The sequence below is a fragment of the Callospermophilus lateralis genome, chromosome 20 (genome assembly GCF_048772815.1).
Source record: "Callospermophilus lateralis isolate mCalLat2 chromosome 20, mCalLat2.hap1, whole genome shotgun sequence".
In the NCBI taxonomy this organism is placed as follows: Eukaryota; Metazoa; Chordata; class Mammalia; order Rodentia; family Sciuridae; genus Callospermophilus; species Callospermophilus lateralis.
In genome coordinates, this window is record NC_135324.1 from 1,870,355 (window position 1) to 1,892,690 (window position 22,336).

The 22,336-nt window shown below is 40.9% G+C and overlaps 1 protein-coding gene across 1 annotated transcript in view; it reads left to right on the top strand.

The window, feature by feature from the left end:
* Positions 1 to 2,506: 2,506 nt before the first annotated feature.
* The window catches only part of Cfap92 (cilia and flagella associated protein 92 (putative)), a 38,091-nt gene continuing 18,261 nt past the window's right edge, over positions 2,507 to 22,336 (top strand). The window contains exons 1-6 of the mRNA XM_077106213.1: positions 2,507 to 2,768; positions 3,411 to 3,601; positions 3,824 to 4,045; positions 6,460 to 6,601; positions 7,917 to 8,004; positions 8,519 to 8,643. Coding sequence (XP_076962328.1) covers positions 2,507 to 2,768; positions 3,411 to 3,601; positions 3,824 to 4,045; positions 6,460 to 6,601; positions 7,917 to 8,004; positions 8,519 to 8,643 — 1,030 coding nt within the window. The remainder of the gene's footprint in view (positions 2,769 to 3,410; positions 3,602 to 3,823; positions 4,046 to 6,459; positions 6,602 to 7,916; positions 8,005 to 8,518; positions 8,644 to 22,336) is intronic.

Consider the following 22,336-nt stretch of genomic DNA (forward strand, 5'->3'; position numbering starts at 1 on the left):
GGGGAGAGGCCCTGGCAAAGAAACCCTTTCTCTGAAGTCACTTCTGTATCCTTGGAGGCGATTCCAACTGTGCATTGTTCAAAGTCTAGAAAAATGCTATCAGGCAAAGGAATCCAGCATCCTGTCACCAAGAGGGGACCCTGGTTCTTTCGGGAAGTATGTATTTCCAGACTTTTTGCATTCATGAGTGTTTGAAGGGGACGATTCTACAGGGTGTCAATTGTACCCCATTGAATTTGACATAAAAAGCACAGATCGCTTTGCACATGAACCAAGCATTAAAATAAGCAGCTTTGCCATCGTTAACTTTTCTCCATAGTTCATCGAGTTACCCGGATGTGTCTGTCCCAAGAAGTGGTTTCCTTTCCTCCTCCTCCTCCTCCTCCTCCTCCTCCTCCTCTTCTTCTTCTTCCTCCTCCTCCTCCCTTTTTTCTGACTGGGGATTTAACCAGGGACACTCAACCCCACTAAGCCACATCCCCAGCCCTCTTTTTTTTTTTTTTTTTTAATTTTATTTAGAGACAGGGTCTCACTGAGTTGCTTAGGGTCTTTTCGCTGAGGCTGGCCTCCAACTTGCAATCCTCCTGCCTCAGCCTCCTCAATTGCAGGGATTACAGATGTGCACCACTATACCTGGCCAAGAAGTGGTTTTTCAACGTTTTCTTCATTAAAATAATATGGAGAACAGTTTGTTCTGGATCCTGGGTGATGTAATATTGGGTCAAAGAGTACAAACACTCTTTTCCCCATCTAATTCAGTATCAAAGTACAGCCTAACCAATTTTTTTTTTTTTTTTTTGTACCAGAGATTGAACCAGGAGTGCTTAGCCACAAGCCACATCCCCAGCCCTTTTTAAAAATTTTTTATTTAGAGACAGGGTCTTGCTAAGTTGCTGAGGGCCTGGCTAAGTTGCTGAGGCTGGCCTCCAATTTGTGATCCTCCTGCCTCAGCCTCCGGAGTTGCTGGTATTACAGATATAGGCCAGAATCTAATTTCTGATATTTGTTCTGCGGGATTCTTAGGCACATCTAGGGAAGAAATATGGTCAGCTCATGGCAGCCAGGAAAAGGAATGAGAGACAGGGACAGACAGACAGAGACAGACAGAGCCACACCACCAGGGAGGGCACTTCTCCAGTGACCTACTTCCTTTAACTAGGCAGACCCCACCCCCAGTAATGCATTTAGCCTTCAATGGATTAATCCATGGATAAGGTCAAAGCCTTGTGATCTAGTTGTTGCTTAAAAGCCCCATTTTTGAACCTTGCTGCATGGGGGTACCATGCTTCCAACACACAAGCCTGTGGGGGAACATTCTAGACCCAAACCCTAAGAGCTCCAACATTGCCCAGAGGGTTAGCTCCCTGCCTGTATAGCAGGGCCTGGTGGTGCCCCCTGTAGTTCCAACAGCTCGGGAGGCTGAGGCAGGAGGATCAAGGGTTCAAAGCCAGCCTCAGCCAAAGCGAGGCCCTAAGCAGTTCAGGGAGACCCTGTCTCTAAATAAAACACAAAATAGGGCTGAGGATGGGGCTCAGGGGTTCAGTGCCCCTGAGATCAATCCCTGGTAGTCCCCCTCCAAAAAGAAAAGAGAAGAAAACATCAGGCGCATAATAAGTGCTTATGCCCAGAGTAGGAGCTCCTTAAAGACTGAATGGATGAAAGCACAACTGGTCTAGGAACTGGAACGCACCAGTTTGACAGACTTTGATTGGGCGCCGAGGCCCCGCCCCTAGCCCCGCCCCTAGCCTCGAGTGCCCGCCCGTCTCCTAGCAACGGCCAAACAAAGCCTACCGGCCGGGGCCTGCGGGACTCGCAGCTGCTGCGCCCGCCCGCGGGGCTTTTCGCTGCTGTCAAGTCCCCGGGGCAACTGAGGCCAAGGGCTGAGCCGAGGGGCTGCCGCCCAGCGCACAGGTACCCCGCGTCTTGGAGGACCCCGTTCCCTATGTGTCTGCTCACTCCAGATGTCCCAGTCCGGCCTCCCAGCTCGGCCTCCCAGCCCGGCCTCCCCGCCCGCCTCCAACAGTCCCCAGGATTGTGTCTCCATAGATTTTCTTTTTTGGGGGGGACCAGATATTGAACCCAGGGGGGCTCACCCACTGAGCCCCGTCCCCAGCCCTTTCTATTTTATTTAGAGACAGGGTCTCCCTGAGTTGTTTAGGGCTTCACTCAGTGGCTGAGGCTGGCCTCCGACTTGCGGTCCTCCTGCCTCAGCCTCTCCAGCCACTGAGATGACAGGCATGAGCCACCGCCTGTGCTGGGCTACCTCTGTAGATCTTGAACTTGTCCCCTCAGGCCAGCATCCAATGCCCATTCAATGTCTGGCGTTGGGTGGGGTGAGGGGACAGCCCTGCAGGAGAAGAGGGGAAGGAGAGAAGGGGCGGGGCTTCCCAAGGGGCGGGGCTTCCCCCAAGGGGCGGGGCTTCCCAAGGGGGCGGGGCTTCCCTCCTGCTGGCAGAGGGTGACTGCACCTTTCTTCTCTCCCAGCCGGGACAGCCAGCCCAGCATCATGTCGCTGAACGCCTGGGAGTGGGAGGATGAGGACGCGGAATTCATCGACCCCCTGACTTCTCTACATAGCTTTTTCCAGACCACCAACGACTGCGTGGTGGAGGATTACCTGGGGACCAGGGTGCAGGAGGACGACTACGACGGTCGCTACGGCACCCTGGGCTCCTTGGAAGAAGAGCCCGTCAGCCCCTTTGAGCCTGACGTCCCCCAGGTGGTCCCCTGCAAATTCATTATCTCTCTGGCATTCCCGGTGAATTTTGGTAGGTGGTCAAGCAGAATTCCAATTCATTTTGCAAAAAAAAAACAAAAGTGGGTTGTGCTACTGAGAAGCAGGCGATGTGCTCCCGTCAGTCTGCATTTTTTTATGGATGCCCGTGGGGCACGCCTGCCATCCCAGCAGCTCTGGAGGCTGAGGCTGGAGGATCAAAAGTTGGAGGCCAGCCTCAGCAATGTAGCAACTTAGCATAAGTTTGTGTTTTTTTTGGGGGGGGGGGCAAGGATTGAACCCAAGGATGCTTAATCCCTGAGCCCCGTCCCCAGCCTTTTTTATATTTTATTTAGAGACAAAGTCTCACTGAGTTGCTTAGGGCCTGGCTAAGTGGCTGAGGCTGGCCTCCCTCTTGAGATCCTCCTGCCTCAGCCTCCCAAGTCATAGGATGACAGGCAGATGCCACCTGTGCCCCCAATGTTCCTTTCAAGGTCACATTCCAATGACCTAAGTTCCTCCCACGAGGCTCTCTACCTCTTAAACTATTCTAGAACATTCCAGTAGCCCGCACAGGCTGGTGATCAAAGTTTCAATGCAAGGCCTCTGGGAGGCCCTTCCCATAGCACTGGGCTCCAGGGGGCTGTGGCGAGAGGCCTGCTTTTCCCACTCATTCATTCAACTTAACCCCTTCTAGGAATTAAAGGAAAATATCTAAACATTCTGGAAAAATTCAAGAAAAACCCCAAACTAGACAATCACTTCGCAAAGCTTCGTCGTTTCTACCACATTGAGTATTTCCTCCTGCCAGATGACGAGGAACCTAAGATAGTGGACATGGTGATATTTCCCGGAATGGCCAAGGTGTTCCTGGACTCTGGAGTAAAGGTTTGTGGGGTGTGTGCGCATGCGTCCTGGCAAGTAGAATATTATGCACTGCGGCAAAATGTGTTCCAGGGACTCACGGGGTGCGCATCACCTGGGGCTTGCTAGGAATTCAGGGTCCCAGGCCACCCAGCCCTGCTGACAACCTGCAATCACATGACTTTCTCTTAAGAGATCTCTCTCTCTCTCTCTCTCTCTCTCTCTCTCTCTCTTTTTTAAATACAGACTATTAAGCCATGGGTTGAAGGTGGCAAATTATGGGTGTCTTGGAGCCAAAGTTTTAACATCAGTGTGACGAAGGAACTGCTAAAGAAAATGAATTTCCATAAAATAACCTTGAGGCTCTGGGACACCAAGGACAAGATTTCAAAGAAAGTCAGGTATTACCGATTAAAGGCTGCCAGTTATTTGGAAGAAGCAGGATCTTTCGGTAAGTCAGGCATTTCAGTGTTCTCTTGAGATGTTTCTGGAAGCTTGGGATTTCCCCCTTTGGTTTGAGTAACCCTCATTCAAAACCCTGAAATATAAAATGTTTCAAGGTTTGTAACTTTTGCCTGGAGCAGCTTGGGAGGCTGAGGCAGGAGGATCGAAAGGTGGAGGCCAGTCTCAGCAACTTAGCCCTAGGCAACTTAGGGAGACCCTGTCTCTAAATAAAATATAAAAAAGAGGCTGGGGATGGGGCTCCGGGGTAAAGCACCCTTGGGTTCAATTCCTGGTAAAAAAGAAAAGAAAAAAAAATAAGAAACATGTGTAAGAGAACCATTATTATTTTTTATTTGCAGACAAATATAATTCTCCCCATTTTACAGTGAGCAAAGTAAGATCATCATTTTGTTTTAATGGTAGAATTGGAACCAACGGTGCTTCCTGGGAAGCCGGCTTTCACCCACTTTCTGGCCTGTCTTCTCAAGGGGACCTGTTCTGCCACTGGGGACTTGGGCCTCTCATTTTTGATCTTTTTCTGGCACTGTTGACATTTGGGGCCAGGCAAATCCTGCTTGTAGTGCATTTCCTGGGCATGATAGGGTGTTTGCCAGCATCCGGGGTCTTTGCACACTAGCTGTCAGCAATAGCTTCTCACAGTGACCCTTGAAAACATTGTAGACGTTTCTAGATGTCCCTGGGAGGCCAACACTGCCCCCTAGTGGAGATTCACTAAACTACCTTTTTTTTTGCGGGGGGTGGGTACCCAGGATTGAACCCAGGGGTGCTTAACCCCTGAGTCCCATCCCCAGCCCTTTTTATATTTTATTTAGAGACAGGGTCTCGCTGAGTTGCTTAGGGTCTTGCTCAGTTGCTGAGGCTGGCCTCCAACTTGCCATCCTCCTGCCTCAGCCTCCCTAGCCATTGGGATGACAGGTGTGTGCCAACACGGGGCTCTTTTCCCATATTTTTATCGGTGCATTGTAATTATGTTTTCTTTTCTTTTTTTTGGTGGTGCTGGGACTTGAACCCAGGACCTTGTGCATGCAAGGCAAGCACTCTGCCAACTGAGCTCTATCCCAGCGCTGTAATTATGTATAATGATGGGATTTGCTATTACATATTCACACACAGTGTCATTTGGCCAATATCGTTCCCCTCTCCTTGCCCTTCTCTCCCTCCGTCTGGTTCCTCTACTGTACTGGTCTCATGACACCCCCCACCTTTTTGATTTTCCTCGGTAGCTCCCACACATAAAAAAAAACATATGACCCTCGATTTTCTGAGTTTGGCTTGCTTTGATTAACATAATGTTCTAAAGTTCCATCCATTTTCCTGCAATGCCATAATTTCATTTTTCTTTATGGCTGAATAAAAATATCATTATGCCCAGCCACAGTGGCGCACACCTGTCATCCCAGAAGCTCAGGAGGCTGAGGCAGGAGGATGGCAAGTTGGAGGCCAGCCTCAGCAACTTAGCGAGGCCCTGAACAAGTCAGGGAGACCCTGTCTCTAAATAAAATATAAAAAAGCGGATGTGGCTGGGGCTCAGTGGTTGAGCACCCCTGGGTTCAATCCCTGGTACTAAAACCAATAATAATAATAAAATAATAAATTAATAATAAATAATAATAAAATGATAATAAATAATAAAATAAAATAATAATAAGATAAAAACCCCACTCCATAGTGTATAGATACTGATACCACATTTTCTCTATCCATTCATCTGTTGATGGACACCTAGGCTGCTTCCATCCATGGTTGGGCTATTGTGATTTGTGTTTTTCCTACTAATAAAGGCCGTGCATATTAACTTCGTAAAAACAACTTAGCAACAGAGTACCAAAAGGAGAAAAAAAATCAATATTGCATGATGTCTCTCCAGAGATGATCATTGTTAATAGTTTCCTGTGGGGTCTGTAGTACCTGTGGTTCCAAATCCTGCCTTTGGTCCCAGGATTCCCGATATACACACACTTTGTTTCTTGGGAGTGAAGGAACGCTTTAAGAAGTCTGTTTCAAATTACAAAGAAAAGAGGCAATTTATTTAGCAGGGTAATTCATGAGCCAGAACTTGTTAGCACAGTGGTCTATTATTTTTGTTTTGTTTTTTTTTTTTTGGGGGGGGTACTAGGAATTGAACCTGGGAGACACTTAACCACTGAGCCCCATCCCCAGCCCTGTTTATATTTTATTTAGAGACAGGGTCTCACTGAGTAGCTGGGGACCTCAGCTAAGTTGCTGAGGCTGGCCTCCAACTTGCCATCCTCCCGCCTCGGCCTCCCCAGCTTCTGGGATGACAGCCCTATGCTTGGCCTCATCTACCTTACCTATTGCTTCATGTCCATCATGAGTCAAACGATGGTCAGGTAGAGGGTCTGCAGGAGGTGCCTCTAACTGACTGAGTCCACGATCCTCTCTTCTGCATTCTAGAGGAAGTGAGACATTTGGTTTTAGATCAGAGAAGACAGTGCGATCTGAGCCACGAGAAGGCCAGCATCAACAAAGAGGAGTGGGATGAGGAGCGTCTCTTAGGAAAACCGGAAAAAGCAGAGAAACAATCAAAACCTTTTCCAGGTGAGTAGCAGTACCTTTGTGGAAAAGCTGTGAGCAAGATTGTAGCGGGGGTAACCGTCGATGGAGCCGCTGGGCCCGTAAACGTGCACTGCAGTCCCTCCCGTGTAGCGGCAGCTAAAGGTGCATTGCAGTCCCTCCCGTGTAGCGGCAGCTAAAGGTGCATTGCAGTCCTTCCCATGTACCGGCAGCTTTGAAGGTGCATTGCAGTCCTTCCCATGTAGCGGCAGCTGAAGGTGCATTGCAGTCCCTCCCATGTAGCGGCAGCTGCCCGCAGTGCGGTCCATCCTGCAAGGCCCGGCCCTGCCCTCTTGCTCCCTCCATCAATTTTATTGTTGGTTCTTTTTCTTTAATTTTCATCTATTGTATGACTTGCAAGAAACGTTGCTGACCCTAGAAGTGATAGAAGTGGATTTATAAAGAAAATTCAGCATATACAGAAAATTAGTTAAAAAGGAAAAATAACCATTCCACCACCTATGGCCACCTGTGTAACATTTTGCTCAGCATAGGAAAGCAAACTTCTTTGTGTTTTTTTTTCTTTAATTTTAAAAATTTGTTCTTTATAGCTTTCCATGACAGAGTGCATTTTGACATATCATGTACTATGGGGGTGTAACTTCCCATTCTGGTGGTTGGACCTGCTGTGGAGTGTCCCTGGGCAAGCCCTCTACCACTGAGCTAAAACCCCAGACCCCAGATGAATATGAAAGCAAATTTCTCATCTATAAGATGAGGATGCATGTCATATTACTGTATTCTGAGATCACTAATATGTTATCACACGTATTTTCCTTAAAAAATTTCCCTAAACATCTTACTATTCCCTCTGCTAATAGGAATGAAAATTGCTTAATATTCCCAATAGATTTTTTTTTTTTTGCATCTAAAGAGTGCCCAGGTCTAAACAGTACCAAAGTGGACAATTTAATATGTAATACATTTTCTTCTTTTTTCTCTGTGAGGGCCTCCATTTGTTCAAATAATTAGAATGAGTCTCATCCACATATTCATTATCCATGTGCTTGGTAATGACTAACAAACCTTTTTTTGGAAAATATTTTTAAGTTGTCAATGGACTTTTATTTTATTTATTTATATATGGTGCTGAGAATCAAACCCAGTGCCTCACACATGCTAGGCAAGTACTCTACCACTGAGCAACCACCTTAGCCCCAAAATTTCTTTTTTGGGGTGCTTACCACACACCTGGCCTTCTGCCTCAAAGCCGGCATTACAGAAATGTGTAAGGGGGTCCCTGTTTCTTACTGAATCAGCATGGAATAAGAACTTTGGTGACATTTGCTAATATTATCAGGTTCTCACCAAGCAGAGCCTGAAATCATTTCCAAGAACAACGAGGACTATGAAAAGTCACTCAAAATGGATGATCTTTCTTCAATTCGGTAAGGATGGTATCCTGTTATTTTGTGGGTGGGGTGGGAAGAGAGCCCCTCTTGGATGGGACCTGTTACAACTCAGGGCAAGATTTCTCTTTAATTTAGTAATTGTGGTTAAGTTGGAACTCGTGCAACCCAGGCAAAATTAAAGAACACAGAAAGAAAGAAAAGCTTGTGTTTATATGCACATGTGTCTCAAGCTTGGTGGTCTCTGTATGCAGTCCTCAAAATGGTCACCTTCTGAGGTGCAATTTTTTTTTGGGGGGGAGATACTAGAGATTGAACTCAGGGGTACTTGACCACTGAGCCACATCCCTTATCCTTTTTTTGTATTTATTTAGAGACAGGGTCTCACTAAGTTACTTAGGGCCTCGCTTTTTCTGAGGCTGGTTTTGAATCATGATCCTCCGGCCTCAGACTCCCAACCCTCTGGGATTACAGGCATGTGCCCCCACATCCATCTGATGTTTTTTTTTTTTTTTAATCTTCATTAATTTTTTTCTCTTTGTGGAATTTCTAGACGAAGCACTTCAAGAACACCAGTTGTTCCTTTGGCCGGGGCAACAATGTTGGAGATTAAGGAATTTATTGAGAAAAAATCATTAAACAGCTTAACAGACATGTTAGAAAAACAAAGATCTCAAAGTAAGATAGAGTGAGATTTTGAAATTTTATAACTCGACTGCAAATTATAAAATATGTCAAATTTATAATGTTTGAATAGGATTCTTTGATATCTTACCAAAAGTTAGACACTATGCTATATGTATTTTCAATGTATTCATCCAATCCCTACCATCCACCAATCTGTCCATCCACCTATTTATTATTCTATCTAAGGTCCATCCACTATCCATTATTCTATCTATCCATCCATCCATCCACCTACAAAACCATCCATGCATCCATCCATCTTCGTATCCATCTATACATCCATCCATGCATCTAACCATCTATCCTTCCATCTAAACATCAATCTATTCTACCACCCATCCATACATCCACTCATTTATCTATCCATCCATCCATTTATCCATCCAACCTTTCACCTATCTATCCAGCCATCCACCTATTAATCCATCCATCCATCCATCCAACCATCAATCCACCTATACATTATTCCTTCTATCATTCCATCCATCCATTAATCTATCATTCCATTCATTTATCTATCCATCTATCCACCTATGCATTCATCCATACATCCATACATCTTCTATCCATCTGTCTATCCATCTCTATATACATCTGTGATTATAATCATCCATCTATCCATCCATCCAACTATCCATCTATCCATTAATCTGTCCTACCATCCATCCACCCGTTCATCCATCTTCCCATTCATCTATCCATCTACCCATCTATTCATCATCCATCCATCTATCCATCTCCATACATCTATCCATCCACACATCTATCTACCTATTCATCCACCTATTCATTTATTTATCTACCTATTCATTCATCCATCCATTCAACTATCAATCCATTCATCTGTTCATCCATCCATCCATCCATCCATCCATCCATCTATCCATCAATCTATCCATCCACCTATCCATCTATCAAGCCATCCATCTATCTATCCATCCATCCATCCATCCATCCATCTGTCTAACCATCCACCTATCTACCCATCCATTCAAACATGTATATATCCATCTATCTATTCATGAATCCATCCACCCATCATTCTATCTATCCATATATCCATCTATCTATTCATCTATTCTTCTTTCCTTCCTTCTATCCATTCATCCATCCATCCATCCACCCACCCATCCATCCATCTACCTCTCCATCCATCCATCTATCTACCCATTCTTCTATTTAACCATTGATCCATACATCCATCTATCCATCATCCATCCATTCATCCATCTATCTATCCATTCATCATCTATCATTTATTCATTTATTAACCCATGCATCCATCAATTCATAAATCAATATAACCATCCATCTATTCATCCATTCATCCATCCATTCATCAATCCATTCGTCTATATATCCATCCATCCATCAATTCATCTGTCTATATACCTGTTCATCCATCTATCCTTCATCCACCCATCCATCTTCATCAGTCCATCCATCCATTTATACATTGATTTATCCATCTGTTCTTCAATCTACCTCAATCCATCTATCCATCCATCCATCTATCCATCCACCATCCATTCACTGACCCATCCATCAATCCATCCACCCATCTGTCTATCCATCCATTCATCTATCTATCCTTCCATCACACCAAACATATATATCCATCCATCAATTTATCTATCCATTGATCCAACTAATTATCCATCATCCATCACCCCATCCATCCATGTATCCATTCATCCATATATCCATCTGTCTATTCATCCATTCATTTATCCATCCATCTCTTCATTTATCCATCCATCCATCCATCTATCCAGCCATCCACATAGCCATCCATCCTCCTTTCTTTCCATCCTTCTATCTATTCATACAGCATCTATTTACCCATATATCCCTCAATTTATCAGTCATTCCATTGATCCACCTATCTATCTACACATCTAACCAATTATCCATCCATCCATCAATCCACCCATCTATTCATACCTCCTTCCATCCCTCCATCCATCTATTTATCCATCAATCAGCCTATCTATTTATCTATCCATCAATCTTTATATCCATCCATTTATCTATCCATGTATCTATCTATCCATCCATACAATAATCTAGCCATCCATCCAAATATTCATCTACCTGTCTATTCATCCATCCATCCAACCAACCATCTATCCATCTATCATTCCATACATCCATCTATCCATCCATTTCTCAATCTACCCATCTACCTATCTATCCATCCATCCATCTATTTACCTCTTTATCCATTATCTATAATCCCATCCATCTATCTCCATCCATCTATCCATCAATCCATCTCTATATCTATTCATCCATCCAAACAACTATCATCCATCAATCCATTTGTCTATCTATACAACCATCTACCCATCCATTAATCAATCTGTCTATCCATCTATCTACACATCCATATATCTATCTATCCATCCATCCATCAGTCTGTGTATATATGCATGCATGCATCCATCTATTCATTCATCCATCTATCCATTCATCCATTCATCTATCATTCCATCTGTCCATCACCTATCCATCTATCTATCCATCCAATCATCTAACTATCCATCTATCTTTCCATTCATCCATCCATTATTTCATGCATCCATCAATCCATTCTTCTATTTATGCATCCATCCTTCTATCCATTCATCCACCAAACTGTCTATCTATTCATTCATCCATCTTTCTATTCATCCATTAATCTATACATCCATTCATCTTATCTATTAATCCATTCATCTATTAATACATCTATCTATCTACCCATTCAACCATCCAACCATTCATTCATCCATGTCTCAATCCATCTGTCTATCCTTCCATCCATCTATTCATCTAACTCTTTATTTATTCAACCATCCATCCATTTGTCTGTCTATCCATCATTCCATACATCATTTCCACCCATCTATCTATTCCTCTGTCCATCTATCCATCTATTTATCCATCTACTCATCCATTCATCCATCCATCCATCAATCTATCCATCTATCCATCTATCTATCCATCCATCCAACCAATTATCCATTGATCCATCTGTCTATCTATCCATCAATCCATCTATTTATCTATCCATCAATCCATCTATTTATCTAACCATTAATCTCTCTATCCATCCATCCATCTATCCATGTATCTATCAATTCATACATCTATCAATCCATCTGTCTGTCTATCCATTCATTCATCTATCATTTCATCCATCCATCCGTCTATCCATCCATCCACCTGTCCATCTATACTTCTATTCATCTACCTATCTATCTACTCTTCCATCCATCTATCTATATATCCATCAATTCATTCATCCATCCATCTTTCTATCATTCCCTCCTATTTATCCATGTATCTATTTATCATCTATCAATCTATCTGTATATCATCCCATCAATCTATCCATCCACCCATGCAATCATGTATCCTTCCATCCATTCTACCATCTACCCATTTATCCATCCATAATTCCCTCCATTTATCCATCTATTCATCCATCCAACCAACCATCTACCTATTTATGCATCTGTCTATGTATCTATCTATCCATCCATTACTCCATCTATATATCTATCCATCAATCCATTCTTTTCTCTGCATCCATCCATCTATCCATCCATCTATCCATTGATGCATCTGTCTATCCATTCCTCTCTGCATCCATCCATCCGTTTTTTCATCCATTCATCTGTCCATATGTCAACCCATCTGTCTATCCTTCTATCCATTCATCCATCTGTCTATCCATATACCCAAACAATTATCCATTCATCCATTCATCAATCTATCCATGCACCAAACTATCCATCCATCTGACCATGCCTCCATCCATCCATCCATCCATCCACCCAACCATCTAGCTATCCAACCCATCTATCTATCTATCCACTGATCCATTACTACATTCATCCATTAATCCATTCTTCTATCTCTGCATCCATCCATCCATCCATCCATCTATCCATCCATTAATCTATCTATCATTCCCTCCATTCCTTCATCCATTTTTCCATCTATCCATCCATCTATCCATCCATCAATTCATCCTTCTATCTACCTCTGCATTCATCTATCCATCCATCTATCCAGCCAGTCATTCATCAATCATCTGACTATTTATCTATCCATTGATTTCTCTATCTATCCATCTATTTATCTATCTATCCATCCATCTATCAACCCATCTGCCTATGCTTCCATCCATCCATCTATCTATCCATCTATCCAAACAATATCCATCCATCATTCCATCCACCCATCTATCAATCCATTTATCTATCCATCCATCGAACCACTTAACTATTCATTCATCTATCTATCCATCCATCCATCCATTACTCTATCCATCCATCCATCAATCAATCCATTCTTCTATCTTCGCATGTACCCATCTATTCATTTATTCATCCATCCATCCAACCAACCAATTATTCATCTATCCATCATTCCATCCATTCATCTATCCATCAATCTATTCGTCTATCCATCCATCTATCTATCCATCCATCCCTTCATCTATCCATTCATCTATTAATCCAACTATAAATCCATCTATCTCTCCATTAATCCACTGATCCATCTATACATCTACTCATTCATCATTCTATCTATCAATCTATCAACCATTTTTCTGTCCTTCCATCCATCTATCCATCCATCCAATTATTCATCCTTTCATCATTCCATTCACCAAACCATCAATACATGTATTTATCCATCATCTGTCTATTCATTCATTAATGTATCTATTCATTCATACATCCATTTATCAACCCATAAGTCTATCTATCCATAAATCTATCCATCCACCCATTTATCCTTCTATGAATCCATCTGTCTATCCCTCCATTCATTCATCGATCTATCTGTCTATCCATCTACCCATCCAGCCATCTATTTGACTATCTATCCATCCATTCATCTATCTATCCATCTATTCATCTATCTTCCATCTACACATCCATTAATCCACCCATCTATTTATCCATTATATATCTATCTATCCATCAATCCATTCATCTAACTATCCATCCATTAATCCATCCATAAATTCATTCATCTATTCATTAATCCATTAACCTGTCTATCCATTCATCCATCTATTAATCCATATTTCCATTCATCAATTCATCTATCTATCAATCTATTTGTCTATCTATCCATCCTTCCATTTAATGATCCATCTATTCATCTATCCATCAATCCAACCATGTATCCATCAATCCATTCATCTAACCATCTATATATCTACTTTTCCATCCATGTATGAATCCATCTGTCTATCCCTTGATTCATCCGTTGATCCATCATCTATCTATCCATCATCTATCTATCCATCCATTCATCTAACCATCCATCCTCCATCTATCCATCTATCGTTCAATCCATTCATCTATCTATCCCATCCATCCATCTAACAATCCATCTATCCAATCAACCATCAATCCATCCATCTATCCATCCATCTATGATCCCATATGTCTACCCCTAATTCATCCATTGATCCATCTATCTGTCATCCATTCATCCAACCATTCATATATCTATCCATCAATCCATTCATCTTTCTATCCATCTATACATCCATTAATCCATCCCTCTATTTATCCATCCATCTATCTATTTATTCATTATAAATTCATCTATATATTTATCCATCCACCCATCCATTAATCTACCTATCAATCTATTTGTCTATGTATCCATCCTTCCATCTATCTCTCCATCCACCCATTAATATTAATAATCCATGCATCTACCTATCCATCCATCCATCTCCCCATCCATCCATTATTCCATCCATCCATCAATCCATTCATCTATCTCCATCACTTCATCTATTCACGCATCCTTTAATCTATCTATTTATCCATCCATCTCTCTATCCATTCATTTCTCTATCCATCTATCATCCATCTATCCATCATTTTATTCATCCATTCATCAACCCATCCTTCTATCTATCTATTCATCCAACCATCTATTTATTCATCTATCCATCATTCTACCCATCTATTTATCCATCCTTCCATCAATCCACACATCTACCTATCTATCCATCTATTTATCCATCCATCCAACCAACCATCTACTTATACATCCATCTATCTATCTATCTATCCATCTATCCATACATTACTCCTTTCATCTATCAATCATTCTTCTATTTCAGCATCCATCTAGCCACTCATCTATGTATTCTATCCATCCATTTCTCCATCTATCCATCCTCTATCAACCCATTTGTCCATTCTTCCATCTATCCATCTATCTATATATCCATCCTTTATTCCGTCCATCCATTAATCAATTCATCTGTCTAACCATGTGTCCATCTATCCATCCATCTAGGCCATCTATCCATGTATTTATCCATCTATCCATCACTCTATCCATCCATCCATTCATGTATCTATCTATCCATTCATCAATCTATTTGTATATGCATCCATCCATCTATCTCTCCATTCATGCATACAACCATCTGTCCATCCATCCATCCATCCATCCATCCATCTATCCATCCATCTATCTATCCATCCATTAATAATCCATCCATCTACCTATCCTTCTATCCATCTCCCCATCCATCTATCCATCATTCCATCCATTCATTCATCAAGCCTTTTGTCTATCTATGCATCCATCTATCCATCCATGAATTTATCTATCCATTGATCTATCTATCTATCTATTCATTCATCTATCAATCTATTTGTCTATGTATCCATCCATCCATCTCTCTATCCATCCATACAACTATCTATCCATCCATTCATTAATAATCCATGTATTTTCCTATCCATCCATCCATCTATCCATCTATCTCCCTATCCATCTATCCATCATTCCATCTATCAATCCATCCATCTATCTATCTATCCATCAATCCCTTTGTCTATTTCCATCTATCCAGAGATCCATCTATTCATGCATCCTTCAATCTATTTTCTATCTATCCATCCATCCATCCATCTCTCCATCTATCTATCTATCCATCATTTATTCATCTATCCATCAATCCATTTATCTATCCATCCATTTATCTGTCTATTCACCTATCCATCTATCCTTCTATCTATAAATCCATTCATTTATTTATTCATCCATCCATATCTCTATCTATCCATCTATCTATCCCTCCATCCATCAATCTGTCAGTAGATCTATCCATCCGTCTACCTATCCATCTATTCATGCAACCATCTATCCATCCATCCTACCATCCATCATCCATCCTTCATTTCATCTATCCAACTATCTATTCATCTATCCATCCATTTACCCATCCATCCATACATCTATCCATCATTCATCTGCTCATCTATCCATCCATCTATCCATTCATTAATTTATCTATCCATCAATCCATTTGTCTGTCTATGGATTCATCCATCCATCAATCCGTTTGTCTATCTATTCATTCATATATCATCTGTCCATCCATCCAATCATTTATATACCCATCTATCCATCTTTCTGTCCATTCATCCATCTATTAGTCTATCCATCCATCCAACCATTAATACATCTGTCTTTTTATCCATTTATCATCCTTCCATCCATCTATCCATCCCCCTTTCATCCATCTATGCATTCATCTATCAATCTCGATCCTTCTGTCCATCCATTTTCAATCCATCAATCTACCCATTTGTCCAACTACAAATCCATCCTTCTATCTCTCCATTCATCTGTCTATCCATGTATCTATTTATCCATCCATCTATCTATTCATTTATATCCATCCATCCATCCATTTATCCATTTATTCATCCTACAATCTATCCATCCACCCATCTGTCTACATTCATCTATCCTTCCATCTTCCAGTCCATTCATTCATACATTCATTCATACATCTAATACATGCAACCATATACCTATCCATCCATCTATCCATCCACCCAGCTATTACTCCATCCATCTATTACTCCATCTATCCATCAATTCATTCTTCTATCTCTGCATGTATCCATCTATTCATCCTTCAATCCATCTGTATATCCATTCTTTTTTCCATCCATCTATCCTTCCATTCATCCATCCATCCATCCATCTATCCATCCATCTAACCAATTGTACAACCATTCTTTATTCCATCCATCCTTCCATTAATCCATCTATCCATCATTCCATCTATCCATGTTACTATCATTCCATTCATCTATCCATCTGTCCATGTATCCATCTATTTATCCATCCCTCTATCTATCCATTCATCCATTCATCCACTACTCCTTCCACCTATCAATCCATTCTTCTATCTCTGCATCCATTCATCAATCATCCATCTGTTCTTCCATCCTTCCATCCTTCCACTAATCCATTAGTCTATCAATCCACCCATCCATTTACATATCCCTCACTCCCTCCATCAGTCCATCTATCTATGTATCCATCCATCATTCCATCCTTCCATCCATTAATCTATCTATGTATTTATCCATCCATATTTCTATCCATCCGTCATTCCATCCATCTATCCATCCATCCATATATCTATTCATCCATCAATATATCCATCCATCCATCCATCTCTCTATCCATCCATCCATCCATCTCTAAATTGTCTGTATATCCACCCATCTATCTATTCATCCATCTAAATTGCTATTCATCTAGCCAACCATTCATCATTCTATCTATCATCCATCAATTCATTCATCTACCTATTGATCCACCCATCTATCCATCAATCCATTCTTCCATCTATCAACCTACCCATCCATCTATCCATTTATCCATCAATCCATTCTTCTATCACTGTATCAATCAATCTACCAATTCATCCATCCTTCAATCCATCTGTCTATCCATCCATCCATTTTGCATCCATCTATCCATTTATCTATCCATCCCTCCGTCTATTAACCCATCTGTCCTTCCATCCATCCATGTGTATATCCAACAAACCAATTATCTATCCATCTGTCATTCCATCATCCACCTATCAAATCATCCATCTATCCATGTATCATCTATCCATCCATCCATTCTTCTATTCATTCATCCATCTTTCTATCCATCCATCAATCCATCTATTTATCCATCCATCAATCTCTCTATCCATCCATGTATCTATCCATCTACCCATCTATCAATCCATCTCTATGCATGCATCCATCCACCCATGCAACCAGCTATCCATTCCTCCATCCACCCATCTATCCATCCATCCATGAATCATCCATGTACCTATCCATCCAAATATCTATTATCCATCCATCCATCCATCCATTTGTCTATCCATCCATCCATCCATCCACCAATCCATCCATCTATCCTTCCACCCATCCTTCTATTTATCTACCCATCTCTGAATCCATCAGTCTATCCCTCCATTCAACCCTCAATCCATTTATTCATCTATCTATCCATTCATCCAACCATCTATCTATCATTTCATCCATCTAGCTATCCATCAATCTATTTGTCTATGTATCTATCCATCTATCTATCCATTCATCTATCATCCATCCATCAATCCATCTATCAATTCATCTGTCTATACATCCATCTTTCTATCCATCTATCTCTTCATCCATCCATCAATCCATCTGTCTATCCCTCCATTCATCCATCTATCCATCCATTAATCCAATTGTCTATCCATCCATCAATCCATCCATTTATACATCAATCCATTCGTCTGTGTATCTATCCATCCATCGTTGGTCCATCTATTAATCCATCTGTCTATCCATTTCTCTACCAATCTATCTAACCCTCCATCCATGAATTTATTCATCTATCTATCCATCCAGCCATAAACCCACCCATCTATCCATCCATCTGTGAATCCATTTGTCTATCTATCCATCCATCCATCTAATGATCCATATATCCATCTATCTATTCATTTATGATCCCAATTGTTAATCCTTCCATTCATCAATCAATCCATCTCTCTGTTCATTCATCCATCCATCATGCCATCCATCTATCCATCAGTCCATCCACCTATATTTCTATCATTTCATCTATACACCCATCAATCCATCCATCTATTTATCCATGAATCCATTCTTCTATCTATCTAACCATCATTCTATCTATCTATCAATCCCTGTCTATCTCTCTATCTATAATCCATCTACCTATAAATCCATCTATCCTTCTATCCATTCATCTATCCATCCATTATCCATCTAGTCATTCATTAATCTGTTCATCTATCAATCCATTAATCTATCTACCCATCTATTCATCTAATGATCCATCTATCCATCCATTTATCCATCCTTCCATCCATCCATCTATTTATCCCCCCATTTGTCAATCGACCCATCTATCTATTCATCTATCCAACCACCATTTAATCCATCCATCTATCAATCCATCCGTCTGTCTATCCATCCATCCATCTATCTATATATCTATCTTCCATTTATATATCCATCAATCCATCCATCTATCTATCCATCAATATATTTATCTATCTATCTATCTATCTATCTATCTATCTATCTATCTATCTATCATCTATCCATCCATTCATCAATCTATTCATCCATCCACCAATCCATTCCTCTATATATCTATTCATCCATCTATTGATCCATCTATCTACCCATCTCTCTCTATGCATCCATCTATTTATCAATCCATCCATCTGTCTATATATCCATCCATCTATAAATCCACCTGTCTGTACCTGTATTTATCCATATATCCATCTATCTATCCATCCATCTAACCATCTTTCCATCTAGCCATCCATTATTCCATCCATTCATCAGTCTATCAATCCATCTACACATTCATCAATCATCCATCTTCATATCTATCTATCTATCCATCCATCCATTTGTCTATCGATCCTTCTATCCATCCACCCATCAATCCATCTGCCTATCCATCCATCCATCTCTCTATTCATCCATTCATCCATCTATCCATCCATCCACCTATTCATCCATCCTTGTATGAATACATCTATCTGTCCCTCCAGTCATCCATACACCCATGTATCTATCCATCCATTATAACCATATACCCATCCAGCCATCCTTCATTCCATCCTTCCATCCATCCCTCTATATATCCATCAATTCACCCATCTATTTATCCATCCATTTTTATCTCTATCTATCTGTCCATCAATCCATTTGTCTATCGATCCTTCTATCCATCCACCCATCAATGCATATGTCTCTCCATCCATTCATCTATGCATTCATCCATCTAACCATCCATCCACCTTTCCATCCATCCTTCTATGAATCCATTTGTCTATCCTTGATTCATCCATCTTTTCATCTATTGAATCATCCTTCTATCATCCATCATTCCATCTATCTACCCATCAATCCATTTTTCTATCCATCTATCCAACAACCTGTCCATCTATCCTTCCATCCATCCATCCATCCATCTATATATCTATCAATCCGCCCATCTATTTATCCATCTCTATCCATGTATCTATTAATCTGTCTGTATATCCATTCATCCATCCATCTTTCCATCCATCCATGCAACCATCTATCCATCCATCCATTCTACCATCTATGCATCTATCCATCCACCAATCCATTCTTCTACCTACCCATCATTCCATCCATCCCTCCAACCATCTATCTATCTATCCATACACCCATTCATCAATCTATTCTTCTATCTATGAATTCATCCATCTATCCATTCATCAATCCATCTGTATATCCATTTATCCATCCATCTTTCCATGCATTTATCAACCCATCTGTGTATCCTTCCATCTGTTCCTCTGTCTATCCATCTATCTAACCAATTATCCATTCACCCATCATTCCATCCATCCATCCATCTATCCCTGTATCCATCTATCCATCCATTCCTATATGTATCCATCCATCCACCCAACTATCCATCTATTATTATACCCATCTATTTATCCATCTATCCATCAATCTATCCTTCTACCTATCTATCCCTCCATCTCTCCATCCTTCCATTCAACCATCTACCTGTCCACCTATCTATCCATCCATCCATTTATCTATCCATTTCTCCTTCCATCTATCAATCTATTCTTCTATCTCTGCATTCATCCATCTCTCCATTCATCCATTTTTCTATCCATCCATCCATTCATCTACCCATCCATCCTCTGTCAACCCATCTGTCTGTCCATCCAATTATCCATCCATCAATCAATCCGTCTGTCTATCCATCCATCCATCTATCCATCATTTCATTTTTGTATTTATCCATCCATCAATCTCTCTATCCATGCATCTATCCATTCATGTATCTATCCATCCATAATCATCCATCTACCCATCCATCCATCCATCTGTCCACCCATCCATCCATCAATCCATTAATCTATTTACCCATCCATCCATTGATCCATCTATTCATGTATCCTTCAGTCTGTCTATCCATCCATCCATCCATCTCTCTATTCATCCATCTATCTATCCATCATTCCATCCATTTCTCCTTATATCTATCAATCTATTCTTCTATCTCTGCATTCATCCATCAATTCAACTGTCTATCCATCCATCTCTCCATCCATCCATCCATCCATCCTCTGTCAACCCATCTGTCTATCCATCCAACCAATTATCCATCCATCAATCCATCTGTCTATTCATGCATCACCTATCCATCTATCCTTCAACTCATTTATGCATTTATCTATCTATCGATCTCTCTATCTATGTATCTATCCATCCATTCATCCATCTCCCCATCCGTCCATATGTCCATCCATCCATCAATCCTTTAATCTATTTATCCATCCATCTATGGATCTATCTATCCATGCATCCTTCAGTCTGTCTATCCATCCATCCATCCATTCATCTCTCTATTCATCCATCTATCTACCCAACCTTCCATCTAACCATCTATTCATCCATCATTTTATGCATCCATTCATCAATCCATCTGACTATTTATCTATCCATCCATCCATCTATCATTTTACCCATCCATTGATCCAATATTCTATCCATCCATCCAACCCTCAATACATCTGTTTATCCATTTATTCATCCATCCCTCCCTTCATCTATCTATGCATTCATCCATTAATCTTGATCCTTGTATCCATCCAATTTTGATCTATCTATCCATCCATCCATCCATCCATCTACAAATAAATCCATCCATCCATCTAATCATTCATCTATCTCTCCATTCATTCATCCATCAACCCATTCATCTCTATCCATTCATCCATCTATCCATCCATCTCCATTTATCTATCATCCTTCCAACTGTCCATCTATCTATCCATCCATTCATCCATCTACTATCCATCTACCCATCTTTCTGTCCATCCATTTATTTTTTATCCATCCATCGATCATTTATTTTCTATTGATCCTTCGATGAATCCATCTGTCTATCCATACATCTCTCTGTCTATCCATGTATCTACCCATCCAACCAACCATCCATTTATCCATCTATTTATCCATCCATTCATCCATCAATATTCTATTATCCCTCTCTCTATCTCTGTCCATCCTTTTATCTGTCCATCCATCTATGAATACACCCATCCATCAATCCATCCATTTATCCATCCGTCCATCTATGTATCCATTCATCTATCCATCATCCATGCATCCTTCCTTCCATCCATCCACCCATTCATGTATCCATCCATCAATCCATACCTATCCATGTATCTGTCCATTCATTTATCCATCCTTCCATCTATCCATCCATTCATCTGTATCTACTCATCCATCCATCCATCCATGTATCC